Source organism: Penicillium cataractarum (genome assembly GCF_028827025.1).
Source record: "Penicillium cataractarum strain IBT 29864 chromosome Unknown utg000009l, whole genome shotgun sequence".
NCBI lineage: Eukaryota > Fungi > Ascomycota > Eurotiomycetes > Eurotiales > Aspergillaceae > Penicillium > Penicillium cataractarum.
The window spans coordinates 2,864,562-2,890,403 of NW_026622745.1; the positions used below are offsets into that span (position 1 = coordinate 2,864,562).

General features: G+C 48.8%; 11 protein-coding genes across 11 annotated transcripts; 4 read left to right on the top strand and 7 right to left on the bottom strand.

Moving 5' to 3' along the window:
• Window positions 1-1,037: 1,037 nt before the first annotated feature.
• On the bottom strand, window positions 1,038-3,626 carry N7496_011637 (putative homeobox and C2H2 transcription factor; the record flags this gene model as incomplete). The annotated part of the gene is made up of 1 exon (XM_056704550.1): window positions 1,038-3,626. The coding sequence occupies one exon, from the start codon at window positions 3,624-3,626 to the stop codon at window positions 1,038-1,040; it is 2,589 nt and encodes an 862-aa protein (XP_056550510.1).
• A 1,898-nt stretch (window positions 3,627-5,524) lies between these two features.
• Window positions 5,525-6,432, bottom strand: N7496_011638 (uncharacterized protein; the record flags this gene model as incomplete). Its single annotated transcript, XM_056704551.1, has 2 exons — window positions 5,525-5,884; window positions 5,956-6,432. The coding sequence occupies 2 exons, from the start codon at window positions 6,430-6,432 to the stop codon at window positions 5,525-5,527; spliced, it is 837 nt and encodes a 278-aa protein (XP_056550511.1).
• A 1,667-nt stretch (window positions 6,433-8,099) lies between these two features.
• On the top strand, window positions 8,100-9,532 carry N7496_011639 (tyrosine--tRNA ligase TYS1; the record flags this gene model as incomplete). Its single annotated transcript, XM_056704552.1, has 6 exons — window positions 8,100-8,217; window positions 8,287-8,718; window positions 8,773-8,837; window positions 8,903-8,969; window positions 9,019-9,251; window positions 9,311-9,532. The coding sequence occupies 6 exons, from the start codon at window positions 8,100-8,102 to the stop codon at window positions 9,530-9,532; spliced, it is 1,137 nt and encodes a 378-aa protein (XP_056550512.1).
• Window positions 9,533-9,987: 455 nt separating this feature from the next.
• Window positions 9,988-10,632, bottom strand: N7496_011640 (uncharacterized protein; the record flags this gene model as incomplete). The annotated part of the gene is made up of 4 exons (XM_056704553.1): window positions 9,988-9,999; window positions 10,070-10,177; window positions 10,239-10,437; window positions 10,490-10,632. The coding sequence occupies 4 exons, from the start codon at window positions 10,630-10,632 to the stop codon at window positions 9,988-9,990; spliced, it is 462 nt and encodes a 153-aa protein (XP_056550513.1).
• A 1,347-nt stretch (window positions 10,633-11,979) lies between these two features.
• N7496_011641 (ankyrin repeat domain-containing protein) lies at window positions 11,980-14,010 on the top strand (the record flags this gene model as incomplete). Its single annotated transcript, XM_056704554.1, has 1 exon — window positions 11,980-14,010. One exon carries the CDS (start codon window positions 11,980-11,982, stop codon window positions 14,008-14,010), a length of 2,031 nt encoding a protein of 676 aa, XP_056550514.1.
• An 868-nt stretch (window positions 14,011-14,878) lies between these two features.
• Window positions 14,879-16,331, bottom strand: N7496_011642 (acyl-CoA desaturase; the record flags this gene model as incomplete). The annotated part of the gene is made up of 4 exons (XM_056704555.1): window positions 14,879-15,388; window positions 15,456-15,542; window positions 15,594-16,014; window positions 16,078-16,331. The coding sequence occupies 4 exons, from the start codon at window positions 16,329-16,331 to the stop codon at window positions 14,879-14,881; spliced, it is 1,272 nt and encodes a 423-aa protein (XP_056550515.1).
• A 988-nt stretch (window positions 16,332-17,319) lies between these two features.
• Window positions 17,320-19,124, bottom strand: swo1 (putative swollenin; the record flags this gene model as incomplete). Its single annotated transcript, XM_056704556.1, has 7 exons — window positions 17,320-17,849; window positions 17,914-18,103; window positions 18,171-18,386; window positions 18,445-18,491; window positions 18,548-18,821; window positions 18,876-18,981; window positions 19,042-19,124. The coding sequence occupies 7 exons, from the start codon at window positions 19,122-19,124 to the stop codon at window positions 17,320-17,322; spliced, it is 1,446 nt and encodes a 481-aa protein (XP_056550516.1).
• An 804-nt stretch (window positions 19,125-19,928) lies between these two features.
• On the bottom strand, window positions 19,929-21,116 carry N7496_011644 (uncharacterized protein; the record flags this gene model as incomplete). Its single annotated transcript, XM_056704557.1, has 1 exon — window positions 19,929-21,116. The coding sequence occupies one exon, from the start codon at window positions 21,114-21,116 to the stop codon at window positions 19,929-19,931; it is 1,188 nt and encodes a 395-aa protein (XP_056550517.1).
• A 304-nt stretch (window positions 21,117-21,420) lies between these two features.
• N7496_011645 (uncharacterized protein) lies at window positions 21,421-23,394 on the top strand (the record flags this gene model as incomplete). Its single annotated transcript, XM_056704558.1, has 1 exon — window positions 21,421-23,394. One exon carries the CDS (start codon window positions 21,421-21,423, stop codon window positions 23,392-23,394), a length of 1,974 nt encoding a protein of 657 aa, XP_056550518.1.
• Window positions 23,395-23,871: 477 nt separating this feature from the next.
• On the top strand, window positions 23,872-24,906 carry N7496_011646 (uncharacterized protein; the record flags this gene model as incomplete). Its single annotated transcript, XM_056704559.1, has 2 exons — window positions 23,872-24,205; window positions 24,278-24,906. 2 exons carry the CDS (start codon window positions 23,872-23,874, stop codon window positions 24,904-24,906), a joined length of 963 nt encoding a protein of 320 aa, XP_056550519.1.
• Window positions 24,907-25,009: 103 nt separating this feature from the next.
• Window positions 25,010-25,690, bottom strand: N7496_011647 (aspartate/glutamate racemase family protein; the record flags this gene model as incomplete). Its single annotated transcript, XM_056704560.1, has 1 exon — window positions 25,010-25,690. The coding sequence occupies one exon, from the start codon at window positions 25,688-25,690 to the stop codon at window positions 25,010-25,012; it is 681 nt and encodes a 226-aa protein (XP_056550520.1).
• Window positions 25,691-25,842: the final 152 nt, after the last annotated feature.

Genomic DNA, 25,842 nt, shown 5'->3' on the forward strand with positions numbered 1-25,842 from the left:
TCATAATGGAAGAGCTGTTTTGCTCGCGATGCCCATCGTCACTACTGATCAAAGAAACAGTTCCCAAATGTTGATCGGGGACCATAGCTTGTAGCAAAACCCTGCAGAAAAAATCAGATGCGATGGAAAGTTCATCCGACCGCCATTATAGATCAAGAATATAAGCTTAGGATCTTGGATCTTGATTTTGGAACGCAGCCAATCATAAAACATTAGGCTCTCGTGGCGTCAGCACGGGATCTTGCTCGTACATGCGAAAATCCCAATCTGGCAAGGTCGCTCACCCATCGAAGGCCAAAGAGAACTCCTCTAGATCTCGGAAAGATTATAGCCCGACGTATGGTCCGGCGGCGTGAAGAACCTAAGTTTGCGATGGAGGCTGAGACTTGCGGGGCATCTATCGCAGCCCTAAGGATGCTCCACCCATGAACCTCGGCTTAACAGCGGTGGTGTACGAGGAACGAATCATTCATTAAGATCAAAAAGTGTCTGACCCACAGGACACGCCTGACTCAGGAATAGTGCGTCTCGGCACCCTGCGTGTCAGACAAGGATCTAAACCATGATCCTGGGTCTTGGAATAAAGAAAAATTGGTAGGGACCGGGTGTGAGCCAACGGTCAACCAACCAACCAGTAAACCCGGATACGAAAATCAGCAAAGCGGTCGAATTTCAGCATTGTCTGGACGATGGAAGATACCACGTGCGTAGGTGGTGAATCAGGTACACGTCTTTCTAGGACGAATCAAAAGCATTGCCAGGCCTCAATGAGGAATCTAGGGTGTCCAGCAGGGCGTGTGGTGATAGCTCGATTTCAAACTTGACCGTCTACCACGAGGATAATGAACCGAGATATTATGAATTTTAGAATGCAAAACAGTAATTGATTGGGTAGTATCCTCGTAAAAGAAAAGACAAATCGAAAGTCCCATACTAAATCCACTCGTCTTCCATTTAGTCCGCGCAATGAACATTAAACTTTTACCAGCTCAGCTTGAGCTGGCATGCATCGATATAGTATCCGTCACAAAAAAAAATCAAAAATTCCCGGAATCATCACGGAATGCAGGTAGCGCAGATTGGGCAGCATCTGACGCAGGAGGATAGCCTTCTTTAGAATGGAGGGCTGCGAGGGGATCTGAAGCCGGAATTCCCATGAGTGGCGGTGTCTGCGATGTTGGATTCAACCACGGCTGCTTTCCCTTGCCTTCGTAGTCTAGAGGTGCGTTCAAAGGTACGATCTCCATATCAGGTGGCGTAAGCTCGCTATAGCTGTCGCTGAGTCGCTGCAAGAATTCCGGATCGAAGCCCATCTGCACTAGCGGATCAGGATCAGGTGGCCCTCCATCTGCATGAACAGATGATGATGAAGCATGGCCAGGTAGACTGCTGCTCCAATCAGAGATGAATGCTGGCACGCCAGCTGATATCATCCCTGAGCTTCCGGCGTAGCTCCCTGCAAGACTTCCCTGCCCACTAGGCGCGGCAGAGGAGAAGCCTGTTGGGGGGTATGCGGGACTTCGTAGACCGGGACTGGACACGGCTGGACTGGGTAGGGCGCCAGCGCCCATTCCCCTGATTAAGAGATTGGATTCTTGGGAAGGCTCCCGCACACCACCGTGACCTACGAAAGGAGGCTGCAACCCAAGGTCGGAAAGTTGGATGTCGTCATTGCTTGCAGGAGTTTCTAGGCCGGTATCCCGCTTCAGAATCGTCAGCCAGAGAGGGTTATCTGCACACGTCTGGTTCCAGGGGTCGTCGTCATTGCCGTAGATAACTCGACGCGCCTCAGTCTGTAGCATCTGATCTGTTGGGATGATCCCTTGAGCAGTTTGGTTGTGGATATATGAAGTGAGTTCACGTGAGAGGCGCATGTAGCAATTGGCGTCATTCGGGAATTGGAGCTGAGGTGAGACGCCATCCCCTTGTGCTTGAACGGTAGTCCAGGGATTAGGGGACCTCCACTCATAGTCAATGAGATATGGTGGGATGGCATTTTCAACGCGCTCTTGGATCGGTGGCTCAAAGCCCCAATCTCCTTGCCATTGCGCCATGCTGGCTCCATTCTTGAAGTGACCGGCGAGATGGTCCACGCGGTCTTTCCAAGTTTGCATGATAGTTCCGCAGAAACCACAGCGGGACTTGATTTCCGTAATGCTGCTCTGCCACTTTTCCATACAGGGTTGGAACTTGGCATTGTGCATTAGACGCAGATGTTGATTCAGGTGATCCTTCCGATAAAAGGTCCTTTCCTGAAGAGACTTCTCTTGACAGCTAATGTAATTGTGGGTTTCAAGATGATCCCTATCTGGATTAGCTGCGGAGCAGAATACACAACGAAGTATACCGTTCTCCTCCGTTACACCACCATGAGGAGAACATGTCCACTTGTCCAAGATCAAGTGCATGGATTTTTCATGGCGTTGCCAGTCGTATTTGGCGGCGAATGAATCAGTACAGAAGGTACATTGGAAAGGACGAACTGCCTTGGCCTTCTGATGATTGAAAGTATTGGCAGGTACAGAAGGTTTGCGGCGGCGACGACGTTCCTTACGATCCATTGAACCAAAGGAAAGAGAGGATCGATGGGAGAACGCAGAAGCGAAAGAGAGGTCAGAGAGGGATGACCGACTAGTATCCAAACTACTGGCTGAGGCAGTATATCTTTTATGTTCTGAGCTTGCGTGGCTTGACTCATTGGTACTGGACCCCGGGCGACGGGACCTCACGTGACCAGGATGGGTCCGGCGTTGACGCGAGGGATCGAATGGAGGATTGGCCAAAGCACGGGTAATATCACTTATAGTAGCCGCTTCGTTTTCAGGAGGAGAGTACTTCCAACGTTCAAGAGGGGTCATGAGAGCTGGATCTTTGGGATGTTGCTGTCCAGGAATGTCGACGGCTCCTGGCACGGGCGAATCGGTGCCGGTAAGAGGTCGAACTTTGCCGCGTCGTCGAGCGTTTGCAAGCCAATTGGAGATTTGTGTTCGAGTTAGACCCGTACTCTGCTTCAATTCATCCTTCTCAGCCTCGTTGGGATAAGGATTTTCGTTGTGCTCGCGCAACCAGCCCTTGAGAATGGTGACGGCCCTGCGAGAGAATCGAGCGCTGTTTTTACGAGAGCGCGCATCGGTATCGTCTCCAAAGGCCCCGTACGAGACAGATTTGAGTGCTCTTTTCCCCGTCAAGCCACCTGTAGGGATGTAGGCATTCTCTGACACGGGATGTAAGGTCTGAAGAAATTTGCCAGGGACTTTGGCGTGGGTGAAACTGCATTCACGATAGAGAGAGATACAGCAGGTACAACCGTTCTGCATCACTCCACGTTTAGCAACAAAGCAGTCCAGGCCCATTCGCCGACAGAAGTCACAGGGTTCCTGGGCGCGGAACATGGGGTAGACTCCGGTGTCCTGATCGGGGCCCATAAAGTCGCCCACATACTGTTCGGCCGACTCCGGCACGGGAGCAGTGTCAAGAAAGTCCAACGACTGGTCCTGAATCAACGAGTCGAATCTGGCGTCCCGCTCTTCGGGCTCATCAAATTCAAGATCAAGCGAGGCGACCTCGTCGCTCGGATGGTTTGATTCATGAGCCGATGAGGCGCCTTCAAAATCAAAGTACTCCATCTCTGGGACTGCGCGCCTGACGAACGGGGACAGACGTGAGATTCCAGGAGTTGTTGCACAGAGAAAATAAAAATGAACCACTCGGAGATATATGGGAATCAAGTAAGGCTCAGGCCACGGAGTGGAGAGATTGTAGATTTCGAAGAGAAGAGTCGGTCTGCGAAGAGGGCGTATCCTTGGTCTGGGGTAGCGGCGAGAGGCCACGGTGGTTGGGTGAATAATCAATCGCGGTGGAGCCAGCAAATGCGATTTTTTGAACCTCCAGGCTGCGGCACCAACCAGCCATGTGCCATTAGCACGCTAAGATATCCACTTGGAACCACTCAGATCCGAGCATCAGTTTTTATTCAGTTCACGCAGCCAGCAGGTCAGTCATCTTGGGAGGGCTCGTGCTATCCTGCCACGTCCGATAAGCCATCGGTCATAACGAAATGTAAGAAGGCGCATATTTACCCGTCCAACGAAGAGGGGGCGCTCGTGTCCGCGACATGGGATCAAAATTTCGGGATAGCCGATCAACGACAACGTCATTCTTGAAGATTGGCCGAGAGCGAACGATAGGCCGGCGGATGGCTGGAAGGGAGGGGCCGGAGAAAGGGTCGAGGTTCCGAATGATCAGAAGATGCTGCACCTGCACGCCCTTCCAATGACAGCGCCAAGCCTCTTTGGGAAAGGTTTGCCGCGAGGTGGGGGTCTTTGGTGGATTTGGGTTTGTTCGGTTTGTTCCACTTGTTCCATATATTCGGTTTGCCTCGTTTGTCATCGGCCTTGGCACTCCCATTCGGGCAGTTGTGATTCATCTTCTCCCCGCGATATCGGAGTTAGTACAGTTAGTGCCATACTTATGCCAGGTCTTGTTCGTATCCTGATCATATTTATGGATCCCATGCTTGCGAGTCTAACCGTTTAACGGAGTGACTAGTACTCCTAACTTGCTAGCGTCGGTACGGACGAGTCATCGACTTTTCTTTTCTCGGGATTTCTAGAAGAACCGCGGCTTAATAGGAATGATTTGATAGGTCAATGGAAATATTCATTGCTCCTAGCTTGAAACATCAAGCGTTTATAGTATCGTTTTTTTTTAGGCACAACTCAGATGACCACCACTATAGATAGACCTTGCCCAAAGCTTGCACTTTAGCCAACCGATATAGGCCTCCACAGCATTATCCCAGCCCGACTAGGTACGACATGACTACTATGTCGGCTCCGGAACCACCAGGCGCCCCATATGCCAAGATTTCCTTTTCAGTCACGCAATTCCTCAGCAATGTCCCGGGAAGGGGTTTCGATAACCCGTGATGGTAGCCGTAATCTCAAAATCTTCTAGTCGCTAGCACCGCAGAATTTGAGTCAACGCTTCGGCCCAGGGTCTCATTCAAAGACTATTATTCTATACTTGACAACGTAAAGGTCAACTTTTGATTTGTCCGATAAATTGCTAGCAGTTCAAATTAACCCGTATGCTAGGAAAAGAGCAAAAGTTATTTCATGATTGCCTTCATCAATAGTATTCCGTTTTCAGTTTTCAAGTCACAGTTCATTTCGCATGATTTGTCCTTGTTCTAAGTTCCTTAGAAAAAACTGAACCCTGAATTCATTAGGTGTGCCGATACCAGTGGCTGACGAAAAGCTCAGGCCTTGAACCCGAAGAAGTGTTCCTCAGCGGGGCTTAGTGTCGCCTTGTATCTCACTAGTGGCACCTGGGTTCTCCACAACTAACTCTCACAATCTTTCTATAGTAACCAAGATATCCCATTATTCTATGAAGCTGCTCGTGATTCAAATTGGTGGTGTCTTAGAGAATTTTACTTCTTGAAGAGAAATGACAGATCTACTGTCAACAAATGGCCCCTTCACTGTTCAGCTCCCTCCGATCCATGGCCAATCCACGCCGATCAAGAGCTCGAAATCCCAGCAGCCTGGACTAGGAACTGCGCCGCCGTGTTTGCATCAGTTCCATAGGAAACATGGGCCAGAATGTTGAATCCATTCTCGCAAACCGGATCACCAAGAGCACAGAACTCCTTGACTTGGCTAGCCGAGAGCTTTCCCACGCCAAACATCTTGAATGGATCACCGAAGAGTACTGCAGCAGCTACCTGGCCCTCAGACAGGGAGTTTGCCGCATTATGCACGACCATTGCACCCTCAGAGTAGCCACCCAGGACGACCTTGGTATTTGGACACTGCTGAAGGGCTTGGGTGACATACTTCGCCATTGTAGGACCACCGTCTGCACCAGCCGTAGCATCGCCCTATATAATTTATTGGAGGTTAACAAAGGCGATACAGGTGATCAAGCTACCCAGATAGATTAGGATCATACCACTATTGATGCATCATAGTTCACTCCCTGGATAGTCACTTTGCCTCCGGTCAATGATGACAGCGCCGACGCGACAGGCGGGCCAACGACCGTTCCCATATTACCCAACTCGCCAGTTCCACGAGCAAAGATAAATGTCAATGGTTGGCAGCCAGTGTTGGTGGTAACATCATTCTCCGTTATGCCAAAAAGTTGTCTTCTAGCCTGACGATGGAATCCCGTAGGTTCAGGATGACCACTAGGACTCGGGAAGTGAGTTGCCACCGGAAGTGCGATGGGGATAGGCAAATCGCTGGGGATGGATAGACCACTGGGCTGAGGAAGTTCATGTGGTAGAGTGAGGCAGCCCAACGGAATACTAGGAATATCGTGAGGCAGAAAAGCAGACAGGATTGTGTTCCCGCTGCTGGGTTCAGTCGCTGCAGTGTGGACTGCCAGGCTGGACGCCACCAAACACAGGGTGAGGGAGGCCTTCATTGAGATGCAACTAAAGAACAATCTTCTTTGATCGAGTAAGAAGAAAGGGAAAAGAGAGAGATGGAATGGTGGAAAGATCAGCAGTTACAAAGATATTCCGAAGCGGATATCCAGCGTTATGTAGTTGCAGGATACGGGAGAGATTGCCAGTCAAGTCATAGTTCGCGGCACTCACATGGGTGGAAGCAAAACTATTGTAATATTGCATTTTCACACATTTATAAACAGCACCAAGATCCAAAATTGCACTCGATTGTGAGGCAACCTTCAACAACTATTGGCTCTATAAGTGGCTCGGATGGCTGAGAACACGGGCAAACCCTCGAGTGCTCCATCGTGGCTCCGATATATCAACGCAATTTTGTTGCTCAAAGGTCTTGAGAACTACGTACACCAGGAAATATAGGGCTTCTTCACCTGCTGTAGGTTTCTATGCCTATGCGGCGCATCTTCGGCCTTTTCGTGAAGATTGGGGTTGGTTCGAGGAGCATATAACGGGCGTGGGTCACGATAATGTTTCACCCAGCGATTCTCTTCCCTTAAATAAAGCACAAATCCATCTTACAGATGAAAAGTTCCGAAGTTGGGATGGGATCAATCCTATTGTGACGATAAGACGGAGCTATAATCAAGTTGACTCAAAATTGAGCAATGTAGATTAAGCGGGTAATTCCTTCTGGTGGCTCAAAAACGGTCCTCGGCAGTTCGGCATGTTTCAACAGATTGTGAGCTCAGAGAGCATATGATGAAGTCGTAATGAGAGGTTTGGCAAATTTTGCATTTCGTGGGTACACTGTCGTTAGCAGAGGCGCTCGGCGCAAGGTATGAAGCCGCGGTAGGCCTCGAAACGTATACCCCTGAGCAGCCTGAATTGCTAGTTCAAGTATATCAATTTAAATGATGCGCCATGCAAGGGCGTTATTCCTCTTGCTTGCTTTGCTCTCTGGAGGATTTGGGAATTTAGCACAACCTACAAGGCACACACTTAGGGGAAGTTCTTTTCAAAATTTCTCATGATTCCCACGCCGATATATCATTTGACTTTAAAGACCTCCCATTCCTTCGTTTGAGAGACCAGGATTTGTTTGGATTGAAATCGATCACTTATCTCGCTTCCCACTGAGGCTGAATCCTCGCTATACCGTTCAAAGAACCATGCCTCTTGTCTTTGGCCAACATCACTTACCCAGTGACCGTGGTCCTCACAAGTGTTACAAAAGCGATGACATATTGGGAAGAAAAACGTTGTTAGGGGAAACGTGTTGTTCGGATTACCAGCTCGGAACGCGGAACGGCTCCTCTAGATATGGGTCCGATCGGGTTTATGATAAAGAATTGGAGCCGAACTTGACGGTGAGTGGGTAGTTTTTCGAGTGCTTGCACCCAGTTATAGTCCCCGTTGGACTTCTATTTATCCGTAAATCCAGAACACTGGAGCAGTAGTTGAAAACCAACGAATCTGACTGGAGGCTGACGGTAGCTGCATCAACCAAAATCACGTGGATGTGACTCACCTGACCTGACCGCCCTTCATACCGTTTTAATTCTGCCGGTTCAATTGCGGGGTTATTCCGCCTGGCATTTTCTCTGCTATTTTCTTTTTGCGTCTCTACCCCTCATATTGTTGCTCACTTCGAAGTCGACATCTACTAGATCATTGTGCGACCATGGCGTTGTCTCCAGAGCAAAGATTTGATCTCATCCGGGAAAACCTCGGCGAGGTTCTGAATCCTGAGTTGATTGAGAGTATCCTCAAGGAGGGGCGCAACCCTCGTGTGTACTGGGGTAACGACTCCCTACCTCCACATGTGACCTAGTATAACCGGCTAACATGATCTTCGTTTCATTTTCAAGGTACCGCTACTACTGGCAAGCCTCACTCCGGATACTTCGTCGCCGCGCTCAAGATTGCCCAGCTGCTCGCCGCAGGATGTGAGGTGGTCATCCTCCTTGCCGACGTGCACGCTTTCCTGGATTCAATGAAAGCGCCCCTCGAATTGGTCGAGAACCGTGTCAAATACTACCAGAAGATTATCACGGCGATTCTCGAGGCTGTTGGCGTGTCCACGGAGAAGCTCGAGTTCGTTCTCGGCAGTTCCTACCAGCGCAATGCCGACTATGTTATGGATGTCTACCGGCTGGCCGCTTTGACTTCCGAGCACGATTGCAGGAAGGCTGGTGCTGAGATCGTTAAGCAGTCTACCAATGCTCCATTGAGTGGTCTGCTGTACCCGATTCTGCAGGTCCTCGATGAGGAGTACCTCAAGGTCGATGCTGAGTTGGGCGGTATGTTCTGGTATATACTTTCTGCATTTACGCTATTTCTAATGCAATGAGTAGGTCTCGACCAGCGGAAGCTCTTCGTGGCGGCTACCGAGTGGCTGCCCAAGCTCGGTTACCGAAAGGTAAGACTACTCTACATCTGCCCACCTTGGCTATTTGAACAATTCTAATCAGAATCACTCACTAGCGCGCTCATCTCATCACGCCAATGGTGGCAGGCTTGAGTGGAGGCAAGATGAGCTCCAGTGTTGAAGGTAGGCAAAATTCGAATCTCTCGCAAATGACTCTTCTAACTCCAAACAGATAGCAAGATTGATCTCCTTGACCCGCCTGAGACGGTTGCCAAGAAGATCCGCAAATCCGAAGCGGCCCCTAAAATCGTTGAGAACAACGGCATTATCGCCCTAGTTGAGTTCGTCCTGCTTCCTGCGGCAGCTCTCACAGGCAACAAGGAATTCCGCGTTGAACGCCGGGATGCCGAGCCCCTGATCTACACCGATATTCAACAACTCAAGGATGATTACGCCAACGATATTGTATGTGATCAGTGTTTCAATATTCAGTGAAAACAAAGCATCTACTAACAAGTATTCAGTTGACCCCTCAATCCCTCAAGCCCGCTGCGGCAGAAGCTCTCACTCGTCTCATGGCACCTATTCACGCAGCCTACGAGGCCTCGGCTGAATGGCAAGAGATCACTCTTAAGGCTTACCCTCCTCCCGTTGTGCAGAAGAAGCAAAAGAAGGTCAAGGATAGGGGCACTCGCCACCCGGGCGCTGCCAAGGAGCAGGAGCTCCCAGAGCGCCCGAAGGAGTAGGATACATCTACTCTTGACTCATAGCGTCCCTGATTTGAGTACGTCCTGATGACTTGGCAAGATTACTGATGCAATTGGATGAATACATATTGAAGATGAAGAGAAAAGTTGTGAGACAGGAGGAACTATCTACAGTGAGGTCCATGACTTGGCGCCTGGCCGTCAATCAGTAGATAACATTTAAATCGATAGCAAATATTATCATGGCCATCTTGCAATACGAGATTGTAAAATACATTACATCTAAAGAATGCATTATGAGAAAGGTCGAACCGACCACAGTCTGAATCCATGCCGGAAATGCTAATGATAACATACTGCAAGCCGTTTTCTTTTCCAGGAACGACCCAGATAGTGAAGCCCTCCATCGAGACCCTTAGATATGTTACATCGGATATCTTCAAAATCCCCCTTCAATTTCTACCCGGAACACCTTACCCAAGCCATATGAAACTCTACCTTTTACGCTGTACGTTGTTTTATCACCAATCAAATGAAGGTTATATTTGATAAAAATATGATCGCTTGACTTATTACATGAGTGTACACTTTGTCTGGCCCATTCGAGCAGACACCGTCGGGAGCCATCTGGTTGGAGGCTGGTGCACCAAATCTCTCGTGACAGAGCAAGGAAAAGTAGGCCTCCTACAAAAGTCATGATAGTTAGCACTGAAATGAATAGACCCGAGCCTTGAGGATCACTTACAACAACACACCAGGCGTAACTGTCTGCATTCTCAATTGGCCCCAGCAGAAGATCCTTGGTCCCGGCATACTTTCCATGCTCTGGCTTATCTCTAAGTGCCCTCACATTCTGGGGTCCATCTGCAGGATCGCCCGTGGCCTTCAGCTTATCCGTGACCTTTGCTTTCTTGAATGGAATCTCACTGACCCCAAGAGTATGACTGTACTGTGTTAGTGATGCGATCAAGACAGAAAGAATTCCTTCCAACTCACGTCAATTCATGAATCTGAATGTAAGCCAGCGGTACCACCTTATAAGACAGCTTGCCATCTTTGAAACCCTTCTTGCACTGGGCCGCATCCGTTGGCAATTGAGCAAGACCAGGATGCCTACTTGAAAGGATTGACCCTATCATTATCGCAGAGATATATTTAATGTGCCACCGTTTCCTCCCAAAACGGTGTACGCCGCAACAGTACCTACTCGGCTTTCCGCCGAGCAACTCTCTTCATCGAGACCATTTCCAATCATCATGGCTACAAACATAGCTGAACCGGTCCTAGGAGTTTTTCTAGGGGGATCAACTATGTTCGTCAGCACATCAGTAACGATTTTCTGCTGGGTAGGGCCGCCGGCAGTCTTTTGTCAGGACTGAAGTAGTTTCCAAGGACAATGAGGGCTGTTTTTTTGTCCTAGGACTGGGACTCATCATTCGAGTCTTTGGCAGTGAGGGCCTTGAGGACACGAGATACCATTTTATCCATATCTCGAAAGGCTTGAGTGATTTTTTTGGACTTTTTGTTTGTCTCCAGCTTTGCTCTGGTCAAAGCCCTCCCAGTCCTGTGGGATATCACGGGTAGCAAGCATATTTAGCTCCCTAGTTTGCAAGCTAGGCAGTGTTTAGATCAGTCAAATACTCCAACGGTATGGAGTGGCCAAATAAAGAGAGAGCAAGCTGGTGAACTTACGCTGGTTTGTCGATAAAGTGCCGAGGCAGAACTAGCAAGTATAGACCCAAGGCATACAGCCTTAATCCAGGAGACACGCATGTTTGAAAGGAGGTGTGGCCGTAATGGATTGTGATTGAAGCGAATATATTCATATACAATATTCAAGGCCTAGGGTTCGGGTACATGGTTGCATTTATAGTACACATTTTGTCCAGCGACCTCCTCGGGCTCTCTGGCTTGGGCCTCCATGAGGCCAAGATGAGCATGATAATAAAGTTGATTGGATATTTTTTTTTGGAATATGACTATCTTCGAGCAAAGAGGGCGAGAAATGGACCCATCTGACCCTTCTACAGAAGCTAAAATGAGAATTTATTTCCGTTCAGCGCAGGTAGTAGTATAGTAGTATAGGGGTAGGTATTGGGTATGTAGTGCATTATGGCGGCGGGTTCGGGGTGTGCCCCCACTCGGCGCCACGGGGGCGGCTCGCCGCCTGGGACGAAGCTTCGCCTCGTTTCACTAAACTCAGGGACCAAGCTGCGGCAGGGACCGCCCCCCAATTCTTCTTGCACCGAGTAATCCCAGAATCTTGAATGCCCTTTATCTTCGTTCCTGATTTTGTCTTATCTTGGGTAGTGCTAAGCCTCGCTAAGCTCACCCATTTCAGTACGACCATTAATGTGGGGGCCTAACCAACCCCCTGCATGATCGGAGAGATCAAGATCACCCAAGGCTCCCTCGCTTCTTACAATCGTTTTCTTCTGAATCTGCACTTCTAGAGCACCACCGAGACTTTCATGGTAATTTCAGTTATGGAACTCCTCGATCTTCCCAACGAACTTCTTTTTGAAATCATCCAACTTCTGGAATATGGCTGGGATTTGACGGCGTTTGGCGTGACTAATCGTCACCTTCATGGGCTAGTTAGCACATATTTGTACCAACAGACACTTCCTAACTGCAGCGATGCAGTATTGCAGTGGATTGTTGAAAAGGGCAATGAAGATGCATTCGCCCAATGCCTGAAGGCCAATATCCTGGCATACGTGGACAAGCGAACTACCTCGATGTTACCGCGGAAAGCAATATCGCTCGGACAGGATCGAATACTTGAACTTCTCATCAAGAATGGCATCAGTTCCTTTCATGATGAGGGGGGAACTGGCCCGCGCGCCGACCTTCGGCGCTACTGGGATACACTTCTTTTCTATGCTGGGAGGAAGGGTCACATAGCAGTCGCACGGATTTTAATTGCGTATGGAATGGACAGCTTTGATTCCCCAAGAAACAAATCACTACTTTTGTCTGCTGCGTCCAGCGGAGATCTTGAAATGATAAGATACCTATTGGAGGAGGTGGGCTTGAGCCCGAATCAACAAAGCAACGGTGGCTATACAGCATTAGCCTCCGCTGCTAGTTCGGGTCAAGCACGAGCTGTAACGCTCTTGCTTGAACATGGGGCAAATCCAAACCTGCGGATGCGGGGCGAGGGGCTGCCCCTTACGATTGCGGCCGAGCAAGGTCATATCGAAGTTGTTCGAGTTTTGCTTGCACACGGCACCAACGTGAACCCCGTTCCAGGTGAAGAGCTCCCTATCTACTCGGCAATGGGCACAATTGGAGGAAACAAGATGGCCATGACACGCCTTATTGCCGATAATATGGATCTCGATTTGCTTCGGACGAGATACGAAAATCAGGTGACGCTCCTGACTATTGCCGCCGCTCTTGGTAAAGATGGACTTGTCCAAGAGCTACTACAGGAAGATTGCTATCCAGATGATGAATGGATAGATGGGGTCCTCTTTCACCATGTGGGGTCTCAAGGACCACTAGAATGGGCTGCTGAGGCAGGACACGACTCGGTGGTCAAGCTACTACTCCAGTACGGTATCGACGGGAACTTTCAAAAGCCGTTGGTGCTTGCCTTGAAAAATGGACATCCTCGTGTCGCCAAAATATTGCTTGATAGATATGTGGAGCAGTTTCGGAGAACAAGCTGGTTTGACGAACTATTGCTTTCCGCATTAGAAAATGACGAATGCTTCGAGCTCTTACTGGACCACGGGGCCAACCCTACTGGCATTTGGAACGAGGGTGAGCATTTGAACCAACATGTGCTCGAGTCAGGGCGCCCGGCACTAGCTCAAGCGTTGGTCCGCCGAGGTTTTCCACTTGAATTACCAGTCTCATCTGAAGGGAACAGAGGAGGGGCCACGTTGTTATCTGCTACCCGTGGAGGTGTCCCGATGCTCGAAACCCTTTTGCAAAATGGATTCGATTTTGGAGCCGCTAGCCATGATGATATACAAGGCGCGATACGCGACTCGATTCGACGAGAAGACGTCCCCGTTGCTAGTTTCTTCTTGAATCGAGGCTTCAGGCTCGATAACGATGATCTACTTCCGGGGTGCATAGCCCACGCCGCCCGTCTTAACAGTTCAGACTCCCCCTCTGAAATGCTACTTGATACTCTGTTGAGAGGTGGAGTGGACATAAATACTCGAGGTGAACACCAGCGTACCTGTATCTGGAACTCTATCTCCGATTACCATGCCAACCAGCTGGACGTCCTTCTCCAGAGGGGTGCAGATCCCCGCCTTCGAGACGAAAATGGAGAGACTCCTTTGATATTTGCCGCGACACGAACCCCCCAGCTTATTTGCTATGAGAATTATGTTCAAACCATCCTTGAATGGTTCGATCTCCATTGGGCTGAGCAATCGTCCGAGGAATTGTACCGGGAGCTAACAAAGGCAGAAACTGGAGCGTTAACTCATGGTAATCGAAAGATAGCTAGAGTTCTGCAGCGATTTCGACGTGTTCATTTCGATCGAGTGTGAATAGCCATGGAGACTATGCTATTAACTCTACAGCCAAGGTGGAACCTGGAATATTTATTTATTACACAGATTAGGTGAAATCAGAATTTGGTTGCAATTTGGACAGAATTTCATACACTAGTGAGCGCCTCGTGGTCTTTTTGAACTAGTTCCTATGTCAGAGTCTTTGAATCAGCTCTGCTCACTGTATGTAGACCTAATATCATTGGACTTTCGAGACCAAGCGCGACTTCCCTCCAATTCTTTTGCCGCGCCTCCATGATGTCCTTTTGGAAACCTGCTTCCATCAAGATCCGATATGGTGTAGTGGCTAACATCGCCGTCTCTCACACGGCAGCCGGGGGTTCGATTCCCCCTATCGGAGTTAATCCTTTACTTTTTGTATTCTTTACAATGAAAATTTTTTCCTTTAGGTTTTGATGGAGCTGTAGAAAGAGTCCATAGTTTAGGGAGCGGGCCAGCCAATCACTTTGCGTCCGTTATTTTTGCTTGGCCAATGGGCATCCGCCAATACTGTTGACCGCTTCTGGGACCCACCTTCTGCCACTTTGCCCCATCAAAATTCTGCACGGTGGATCTTAGACACCTTATGGATAAGGCCGCACTCAATGCCTTCGATTTGTGTTCCTTCATTCTCAACAGTATCAGACAGACATTTAGGATTATTACAACGAGGAGTCCTTTATAATGGGCATAATACTATTAATTTTATGGTCATTTATGCTCTTAATTTTTTCCTTTGAAAATATCAATTTCGTTGATCAATTTTGTATACAGATAATAATGTAGAGTGGAGATGGCACAACGATATCGAACTCAATATCAAAAACTCCATGCCTCTTCAGCACTCATTGCGAGTGAATCAAATTCAAGCAGGTCTGACAGGCGCAAGTTTCTCCGGATGTCCTTGCCGCCAGATCTCAACCTCACCTCCACCACGAATAACTCCAACGCGCATAGTAGAAAGAAGATTATGCGCCGCGTTCGAGTGATTATACACTCCACCGTTGAAAAGTGCTGTCGCATCCTTCCCAATGCCAGAACTAATGAGCATCTTGCCGCCAGGATGCTCATTGATAAAGTCCGTGACGTCATGAATCACACCAGCAATGACAACGAGGGCCTTCCCGCTTTGAGCATCTTGCACAAAATCATCCCAGGTAAAGACTGGCAGTTGATCCAAGGGAATTCCCCAATCGAGTTTGGCTCGCTTCTGGTCAACCTTTTTCTGTAGTTGCTGGACACGGCCCTTCTCGATCTCATTGGCTCGGAATTGCTTGAGGTTAGAGGCCAGGCCGAGTTGCTTCCACACCCAGATCGACCACTTGGTCGGGTCATATTGCCACCATTCAATGGCGTTGCGATAGTCTGATGGGAACTTCGAAAGTCAGCACTAGAAAAAGGAACAGGCAAGTAATTCGAGTAAGGTATACCGGGATACTTACTTCGTGGTGGAAATTGTGGTAACCCTCGCCCAGCGTCACCAGAGCAGTAACTACGTGGTCGCGAGGCGAGTTTCTGTCATCGAAAGGCTGTACCTTGTTAGTATGGCCCATGATATTCGGAAATGGAAATTTTCTCACCTGTTCCCCAAGCCAATGAGCAAGAGAATTGACACAAAAGGTCGCCTGCTGGACGAACAACCATCTCAAAATTCCTGCGTATACCAGGCCGCCTTTCCAGTCGCCCCAGCCTAGCCCAGCGACCGTCATTGGAAAAAGCATGCCAAAAGCAAGAATGAAAAACACATAGTGTTTGTGTTGCCAGACAACCACGGGATCTTGGTTCAGGTCAGAGATATCGGTGCGACCTTTATCCTTGGGGTTCTGCTTCAAGACCATCCACATGAAATGAGAGTACCACACGCCCTTGTGGACGCTGTAAGGGTCCTTGTTCGTATCGGTCCATCGATGGTGGGCCCGATGTTTACTGCTCCACCAGCGGATGGAGCCTTGTATAGCACCGCCACCGACACAGGCAAGGAATATCTTCAACGGCAGGCTTCTGTGATAGTGGGTTGCGAGTCAGCATCCATCATTCTGCGTAACATGATGCGTATATACTTACGCTTCGTATGATCGATGTGCCCAGAGCCGATGATAGCCCGCAGTAATACCCAAGCCAGTCCAGAAGTAGTAAACAATTGCCCAAATGGCTGTTGGGACCTGCAGACGAGTATAGAAAGCGGCAAGGCAGCCCAGAACGGGGACGATCAAGATAAGGGTCGTATTAATCCAATTGACATGCTGATACCAGTTACCTAGCGTGATAGGCTTTTCGCTGATATGCACTTTCTGACCAGCTGGCTTAGCTTCTGCCATCGTGGCCTCGCTTTTCGGCAGTATAGTGGTTTCCGGAGGGATTGATCGGCAAACCGGAGGAATCTAGAGCGATGAGAATGGCATGGAAAAGAATAAATGCAACTAAGCACAGAATATCCGAATATGAAGCCATGTTTATAAGATGATTATAAGATGCAATCGATTACTTCCTCGGTCTCATGTGTGAATGACACGTTGTGATCTTTTTACCAGGTGGTCGAATTTGTTGGGTCGTTGGGGTGGAAGGATGTGTTGCCCGTTTGCCTCACCAAATCTTCCCGCAGGGCTGGCTTCCTTGTAAACCAGGCATTAAGAAACAACACACCATACATATTTCTGGGTTTGATTTTTGAACCATGGGACTATGTGGCCAGCCCTGCCAAATTTGTTGACGCATAATTAATAGGAATCTCGAGTATTCGCTGGACTTCAACGGTCTACTATGACGTAGGAAAAGAAGCGGAAATAGCCTATCGCGGCCCCTTTGAAGCCAAGTCCGAATAGCCTATCAAGGTGCCGTGGAGAAGACAGTGAAATCGTAACCTAACCTAGCCATTTCCTTAGAGTAAATTTCCTAATTCAGGTGGGTGGAAACTTCGATGAGTAAGAAATGGTAGACAATTAGGCTGAATTCCAGACTCTTCTAGCTTTTTGTTGAATAAAGAAAATGAGTCAGGCCATCTATCTCAATGTTTTCAAGTTGATTAGGCAATTTAGAAAGCAATGGGGATTGGCAAATAGTAATAGCGGCAAAATGTGGCATGTGCAAATGCAAAGTCTATCCAAAATTGTGCAAACCTATTTGGTGGTTTCCACTCTAGGCTTAATGAGCTTGGCCTATCGAGAATTACCTAGAGCGATATTCATTGGCGCAGTACTCGTTAATTATGATTGAAGGGCCAATTATATATGGCCGGTAGATTCACTATGGACCCAAGCGAAGTAGACACGTCAACTATGCTTGCGTTGCCTCCAGTTCCTTCCTATACTAAGTAAATTGCACGCCCAGGTCAATATAGTAAAATCCCTCGACCGACCCAGATGGCGCAGTGAAGGATGTGATAGCCTCCTCGTTCACAATCTGTTGACCATCTGGCGATGTGACTCTGATACCAATGGGAAACGAGAATGGTCCATCACCCTGGGGTAGAACCCAAGCTCCATATCGCTCTTGTGGCCGACTGCTTGTGTAGTTTGGATCGTGATCAAGCGCAATCCAGGAACTTGAATCTGCGCTCTTAACCTCGACCGAAGTGACAGAACCAACGCCGTTTGTATTAACCACACTCAAAGCAAAGTAATATGCTCCACCACCGTCCCGCAACCAGATGTATGCGTTCCCGGGCTTGGGACATGGCACGCGTCGATAGCGAATAGGGATTACCCCATCGGTAAGACTCCCATTACCTTGTAAGCGGCCCATCGCTATGTCTGACAAGTCCATGTGATGACTATCCTCAGGAATGGGGCAGCCGTATTTGAAGTCAATCTCGCCGCAGTGGTCAGCACCAGAACCACCTAAAATAATCCGTAAGTAAAGATTTCTTTTCGTGGAGTTTGTCAAAGATGAAGAGACACATACAGCACCACTTAGAATTGGCATCACAGGGACAGCTGTCCACCACCTCTAAGTAAATTGGGTCGGTGTAGCCATCATCCCCTACAGCGTAGTCGGTTCCATCGGCCTTGGTGCGGATGAGTTCAAAGCATTCTCCGCACGAAAGATAGTTGTCTGGATCGCCTGGTGAAGCTGCAATCAATGAAGGCCAAAACTAAGCATATATTAGTGATTAATGAAGTATGTAAAGGGGTACTGAGATAGTATCGGTATATGAATACCTGGGTGTAGTAGTCGCCATTTGGTGCCGCAAAGTTTCCTCTTAAGGTGACGTTTGATGGATCCTGACATAGAAGCGGATATGCAGTACAGAACGCATCACACGTTGTACCGAGCATCGGGTCAGTCCAGCTTGCGGTGACACTACCTTTTGTGCAGAGGCCGTAAAGTCCAAAACCGCAAGCTCCGCCGCTGGTAAGTCCGAAATGTGTTGAGCGCTGTAAGCGTGCTCATTAGCATGAGCTCTAAAATTGAACAGGAATCGGCTATACTCACACTATAGTGCCAATCTTCATCGGACCCAACGGTCAGTTGCTCTCCCCCTGTTCCCAAGATAAGTCAGAATGAGGGAGTTGTAACGATTAGAATGAGCCCTTACACATAGTACCAGACTTGCACATTGAGGAGTCGGGAGATCCACAGCCACCAGTGCAGCCACTAACGCAGGACTCTGATTCATTATTGGATAAGCAGTAATATGGACAACAAACATTGTCGACGAGTGTCCAAGATCCACAAGAGCTGGCATCTGCGGATGGATATGCCGGCTGCGTGGCAGTTCCTGTGGGAATGGAAGTACTGGTCGTGTACATAGAAGTTGAAGTCACGCCTACATCAGCGGTAGAGGCTGTAGAGCCAGATCCTGATGTCTTCTAGAATGAGTAACCAGAAATAGTCGAGTGAGAGGTATCTCTCGAGAAACTTACCTGAGTACTTGGGACACATTGGTAATAATAATCATTTAAAACGGAGCAAGTCGCTCCACTAACACAGCAGGTTGTTCCATTATAATTAGTTCCACCACATTGGCCCCTGTGAATTGTCAGTCTTAACATAGCCATATACTATAGCAACCTTAGGATAGAAACATACCAAGCAGAAGCACAAGAAGTCTGGCCTGTTACTCCAGTACTCAGAGTTAAGATCAAAGTGGCCAGAAAGATAATCAAATTCATGACTTTTGTTTTTCTGCAGCAGTACTTGGCGTTTTTAGGCATGCTGTAGCGTATTGCGGAGTAAGATCCTCTTCTTATATTACCCCGGACTTGGGATCCGCATCCAAATAAGGCCGGGTCCACCGTGTCTGAAGAGGCGTAGCTAGGGTCCAAAACAAACTCACAGTGTTAATTTACCAGGGTCGCACATGAGCCGAAGCGCGGGCCATGCGGGCCGTCATGCCTAAATAAATGAGGAGTCGATTTTCTCTTTGGTGGAAGTATACAGAAAAAAGTGGCGTTTCTGCACAAGTCTTGTTTCATGAGACCTTGTGATGCAAAATGGTAACCGCCACATGAATTGTGTCGGTAGGCGGATGTCACCGCAAAGGATGTAACCCGTTGCTCATTAAGCAAAGTTTGTCAATTTGAGGGGCCCTGTGCACAATTATGAGCTCCGCAGTCCGGCTCTAGCTATCTAGACAACTTGATTGAGAAATATAACGAGATTCCACATTGAGGAGTTCTTCCACCCGCATGCGGTTTCATCGTCCTCGTCACCTGAGACCTACTCGGTGTGTACCCCGGCCTGCAGATTGATCTCCTTTCATGGCACCTAGATGCGCCATTGTTTGGTAAAAACTTCCAAGCAATTTATAACGCGAGGGAAAGAGGGGCAGATATATACTATTCCAGGAATTAGTCATTGGAAAAGAAGTAACGTGGCTGATAAGGGACGTGCCAGAATGAGCTACTTCTTGTGTCTGATAATGTTTATAGCAGACTCTCCGCTTCTATATTTTATCCCCCTGTGCAGACACGTATTCATTCCACAGTGTTTGGCTTGTCCCCCAATTTTTCTAGGTATCGATATAGCTGAACGAAAGACGTCACCCATTCTTCCTCTTTGGTGTCAAACGGCTCACGCCCAGCATATTCCCAGGGCCGAACCCACTGTGCATTTGTACCGGATTTGTGGGGTGTGAAAAACGGTCCTTCCACCGGCTCATCCAATATCAAGTCGGGTTGCTCTGACCAAGGAGTATTCCCTGTTCGGAAGGTATCGCCTTCCTCATTCTCGACTTGGTTTTGCCCAAACCGGTCTGGATCTTTGGGCCAGAATATGTGATGATGGGCCATACCATCAATCACGACACGGACCAGTCGGTAGATCTCCGGGGAATGCTGATGTCCATGAGTCGAGGAACCGTCTTTGTTGAGCAATAAGACACTGCCGGTGGTGATATCAAAATCATCCATCATGCGAAGCAACTCTGCCAAAGCGGAGTCGAACGGAGTCAACGGGTAGAAGATGTAGCGGTAGTGCTCGGTGTGTACCAATTTTTGCATATCGCTCTTAGCAATTTTGTCGGCAATGAGGTTCATCCTGGAGGTCAGGTGTGTGATATTAGGACGTCGTTCTTGTTCCGGGTCCAGAGTGCGTTTCAAGAGATCGGGGTTGTCTTCCAATAAAGTACACGCCCGGCGCAGCTGGCCCGAGGCTTGTTGGAAAAAGCGAACTTTAGCCTCATGCACGGTTGTACAATATTCCTCGAGCTGCTCGAAAGACGCAGTAGATATAATGTGCGAAATACGCTTGGAGCCAACGACGTAACGATTCAGATCTATCACGTCGGCTTGGCTCTTGGTATACGTGAACAGGCGAGCGTGAAGGTCGTTGGTGATCGAGTCGAAAGGTTCCGATTTGATATAACTGACATTGAGCGCAATAACTGATCTGTACCAGCATGTGTTGAAATTGATTCCAATCCTACCGGCCAGGTTCCAGTAATTTTGGATCAGTTCTTTTCTTTCGCAGAACGTGTTGGGGGCCACGCCGAACAAGGCTTGGCAGCTTGGGTGCGAAGAAATCGCAGCAGTGACCATGGGATCGTCATATACCAGCAACTTGAGCACATCCAGAACTCGAAGATCATCGATAATCGCGTGGGCCATTTCTGTGGGCATCAGCGACATGCTTTGAACGATCTCCTCGAATCGTGGGTCGGCCATTTTGGCGGTGTTTAGGGAGTACTCCACGCTCTGTCGACTCCGAACAAAAGACAATAATAAGATGATGTCTTGCACTAAGCACCGAAAAGAATTAGACTAATTTAATAGAAAGTAGAAGTCAGAGTGGAACCTCGGATTGACTGTTGACTCACTCGACTTAGACTGGGTGAATTTGGTAGAAGGTTCCATGCACAACAAGAGGCTAACCGAGTACAGAGCCGCAAATAAAAGTGGGCGGGGAGCCCATGTAAGACATGTCAAAGAATTGATCTCTTAAAATCCAAGAAGATTAACAAAAACGAGCATGAAATATCATCCGCATCCTTTATCCTTGTCCTCGGACTTGGGGAGCGCCGAAAAGATTGCATCTCGTCTAAAACAAGACCAGCAACTGTGTCATGATAATCAGCGACCGAGCAGCCTTGCCCTGCAGCTATCCAAAGCACCACCAGAGCTCTTAAATGAAGTATCATGGCATCTCTTAACCCAAAAAGAGGTTTCTAAAGAGCTTCGAGTGGGCCGATGCAAAAACATTATCGAAGGGATCAAGGAGTACTTGGATCAAGTTGACAATCCCAGCGCAAACGAGGCAAAAGCGATCGCTGCTCGTCTGAGGCAAGATCAAGAGCTATGCCGCCAAAAAAAGATCCCTAGCACTCTCGCCTGTCGTCTGCCAGGTGCACAGTCTTCTCTCTTTGAAGCAATTGCCTGGCATCTCACACCTCACGTCGACGTGCCGAAGGCACTTCGATCTAAACGATGCGAGAGCATCATAGAAGGAATCAAGGCTTATATTGGTCAACTAGACCGTATCGAAGGTGACACCGATAAGGACGCCTTGGTCGATGGGACTGCACATATTCCCAAGAATGAAGAATTTGAGGCAGCGCTCAAAGTCCTGGATTATCTTCAAGCAAATGAGTCGGCATCGCAAATCACGCTCTCGAGTCCATTGACGGAAGTCGTTGCGGCCATCCGAGCACAGATCTCAATGGACAGCAATACCCGCATTGAATACGCCAAACAAGCACGCAGACCTAAAAGTGAAGAGCAAAAGGCGAAAGCCCGGCGATGCTACATGTGTCGCCAGACGTGCACCATCCTCAACGTCCATGACCTGTACCCCTCACTGTGCCGCCCATGCGGGGCCTTCAATCTCAGTTCTTCACAACTGTCACAACCTCAGAAGTTGAATCTCACCGGAAAAATTGCCCTTGTCACCGGTGGAAGAATCAATCTTGGATACTATACAGCTCTGAGGTTGCTCCGCTGTGGTGCAAATGTGATCGTGTCTTCTCGTTATCCTGCTGATGCAGCGGATCGATATTCCAAAGAAGCCGATTTCACGCAGTGGGAGTCCAGACTAAAGGTTGTCGGCGCTGATTTCCGAACCGCGCAGGATGCTTTCCGGCTGGTTCATGTGGTGTCAGAGCTGTTGAGGTCCTGGAATGGAGAAACCGGGTCGACGCAACGGAAAAACCTCGATATCCTGATTAACAATGCGGCGCAGACCTTGACGGATGCAGTGAAATCAGAAATGATGGCTATATCTCGTGAGCACCAGTTGAGGGAGCTCGCACCAACCAAGAAACTCCTAGTGGACTGTGCTGGCCATGCCTATCAGCCCAGGATCAGGGGCGGCGCGGAAGAGTCTTGGATTCCACGCATCGAGAGCAGAGCCGAGAAACTGCAAATCGACAATGGAGATAAGAAGGAAGAGAGTGCCATTACTCATAAAGGCCTCCGTACAACCGGCGATCAAGACCCTAACAAGTCATCATGGGTGCAGTCTCTCCAAGAGATCCCGTACGAAGATCTCATCACCGCACATTCCGTGAACGCATTTGTCCCACTGATTCTGTGCCGCGAGCTTCTTCCTTGCATGGGAACTGATGACACCACATCAGTCACCAAGCCACTGGGATACATCGTGAATGTCTCTTCTCGAGAAGGTATTCTCGAGGATACGCCGAAGTCCCGCAGCAAAGCGGGCCATCACGTCCACACGAACATGTCCAAGGCGGCTATCAATATGATTACCGAGACAGAAGCGATGCCGGCGTGGAGTCATCGCCGCGTGGCTATGAATTCAGTGGATCCAGGGTATATGAGTGCGGCTCCAGAGTATCAGAGAGCCGAGGGATGTCCTATCGGCTTCGAGGATGGCGCTGCTCGCGTACTATGGCCGATTGTTGTAGGAGAACGAGAAGGCAGGGTAATTGCAGGTCGATTTTTGAAGCATTTCGAGCAAGGAGCAGCGGTGATCAGGCGAGGATAGTGGTAAAGATTGCCAGAAATCCTAGTATTTATAATTATAGTATCATCTGTACCTGACTAGCTTTATGAGTATACGCAATTTCGCCATCAATGACATCCGCCTTTGCCATAACACCCGAACACGAAATTATACGTTTAAAACCACAAACATGGTAAAATCAATATATTAAATGTACAACAGCCTCTCTACAATCTATTCTTGAACAGGACCCCTAATACTACGAGTGGTTAATCCCGCTAGATCCCGACCCCACTCTTATCGGCATATCAGACGACGCAACGCTGACATGTGAAACGCAATTCTGCGCCATGCGCCATGCAAGAAATTATTGCCCCCAGCATGCCCGTTATCTGTCAAATCATTTTCAACGCTCTCGCAGCTGCGGCTGCATATTATACATCTTGCCCCTCCACTTGACACCTTCAACGAGCCCGATTTCCCTCTCAATCTCCCTCTACACACCTCACACACCAGCTGATGGAGTACTCACGTATCCCGATTCTTCCCATCCCGGCTTTGATTCGGCGTCGGCTATCCCGACTCTACTCATCCCATAGGGCTGTAACCGATAACAAGCCGAGCGGGGCCTTGCGAAGTGAGCTGACCACCTCATCCGAGCCGTATCTGCCTTTTAACGGCCAGCTGTTGGAGCGAGCGGTTATGGAAGTGCAGCGGCCTTCGACGGCGAGCGATGATCTGAGGTCTTTTGACTCGGGGTCGAGGGAATCGAATAGTCCCCCTGTGGAAGAGGTGGATTCTCCCACGAAATATGAGACCGAATCAGGTCTGCGATGGAATCGGGTTGTACCTGGTGAGAATGTCACCCCAGAGGTTGAAAGACTTGCAAAAGTGGCGAATGGCTAATGCTTCTTATCTCTTATAGCATTTAATCTCCTTCGAAATGCCGGATACGAAGCACAGCAACCACAAGCAGACGGTCGTCTCGCTCGATCTCTCTATATCAGTGCCGTGATGTATCTGCTCGATGCACTACCTTCGGATCTCACACCAGACGAGACAACAATGCTCCAGCATCGCTTACCCGAGCAAGTGATAGACGCCGTAGCATCTTCTCCACAGCCACAAATAGCTCATCTAGAGGGACCCACAAGTTCCAGAGCTATCCAGCCTCCAAGGTCATACCTCCACCGGCTGCTCGCCTCGGGGATCGTGCAGGTATTCCTGATTATTCGATTCCTATTGCCGTATCTCCGGCTCTTCCTCCGCCATGTTTATGAATATGAGCGTTCACATCGAATTACGGAACGGGTTGTCACAACTACAATGGACGCGGCGGATGGATTGGGCAGAAGTAGTGCGAACTTTGGCTCGGCGGTTTGCAAGCTCAATGAAGGCAGAGTTGGGACTGCGGTGGCAAACCTTGCCAGTTGGTGGATTGAAGGTGTTGCAGGGGGTGTTTATGAAGGTGTAGGTGAGGGTATGATGCATCTGGGATTATTGAGGCCTGGTTTAGAACTTGATAGATTGGCGCTGCCGATAGAGAGACGTTAGATAGACTAGATATAATGACACGTTATGATTCTCACGTTCGAACATAAACGCGGTTTATTCATCTTCCTGCATTATTTACAAATCAAGGACTGCTGGCGAGACCCTATTCCCTGACTGCAAAATCCAACGCGGCATGCGCCAGGTTCCTCGTAGTATCCACGACTTTGATCCCACAGTTCTCCTCGTCAAGGATGAGAGGTAGCTCCGTACATCCGAGAATGATAGCGTCGCATTTCGGCGCCAGCTGTTGTGCGATTCCCACGAGCTCATTACGCGTCTCATTTCGGAAGATACCACGAATCAATTCTGTCTGAATGATATCGTGGACGCGGTCCTGTTCCGACTCGGATGTATAGACCGATGCAATGCCCCTTTTCGCCAATGAAGCATCATATAGACCATTTCTGACAGTTGGTATTGTCCCCAGTATCCCAACGCGCTTATAGCCATGCTTCTCGCAATAACCAGCGGTGACCTCCAGGATACTGAGGACAGGAATCGTTGAGTGCTTTGCCGTTTCATCGAGTACTATATGCGGAGTGTTCGAGGGAATAATAGCAAACTCTGCACCCGCTTGGGCTGTTCGATTGATTGATTCACTGAGAACTGCCACTAACGAGTCGAAATCACCGGTCTTGACAGCTTGGTCGATTCCCTCGAATAGCGGGGTATGGGTGACGATGGGCGGATAGGCAATGCCTCGCCTCATGGCTTCACGACCAATCTCCTGGTGACACACCACACCTCCCTCGATTGTCGGAATGCAGATTCCAATCGTCTTCATGTTGAGTTACTCGTGAGGATAGATGATAGAAATCCAGGTGGAAGGGATGGTCTGCGGAGAAGAAGCGGGGACGCCAGACCCTGTCATCCTACAACCGCGCACTTCAGTTCGCTTACAGAGCTGGCCATTGCAGCCCACGATAGCAAGTCATG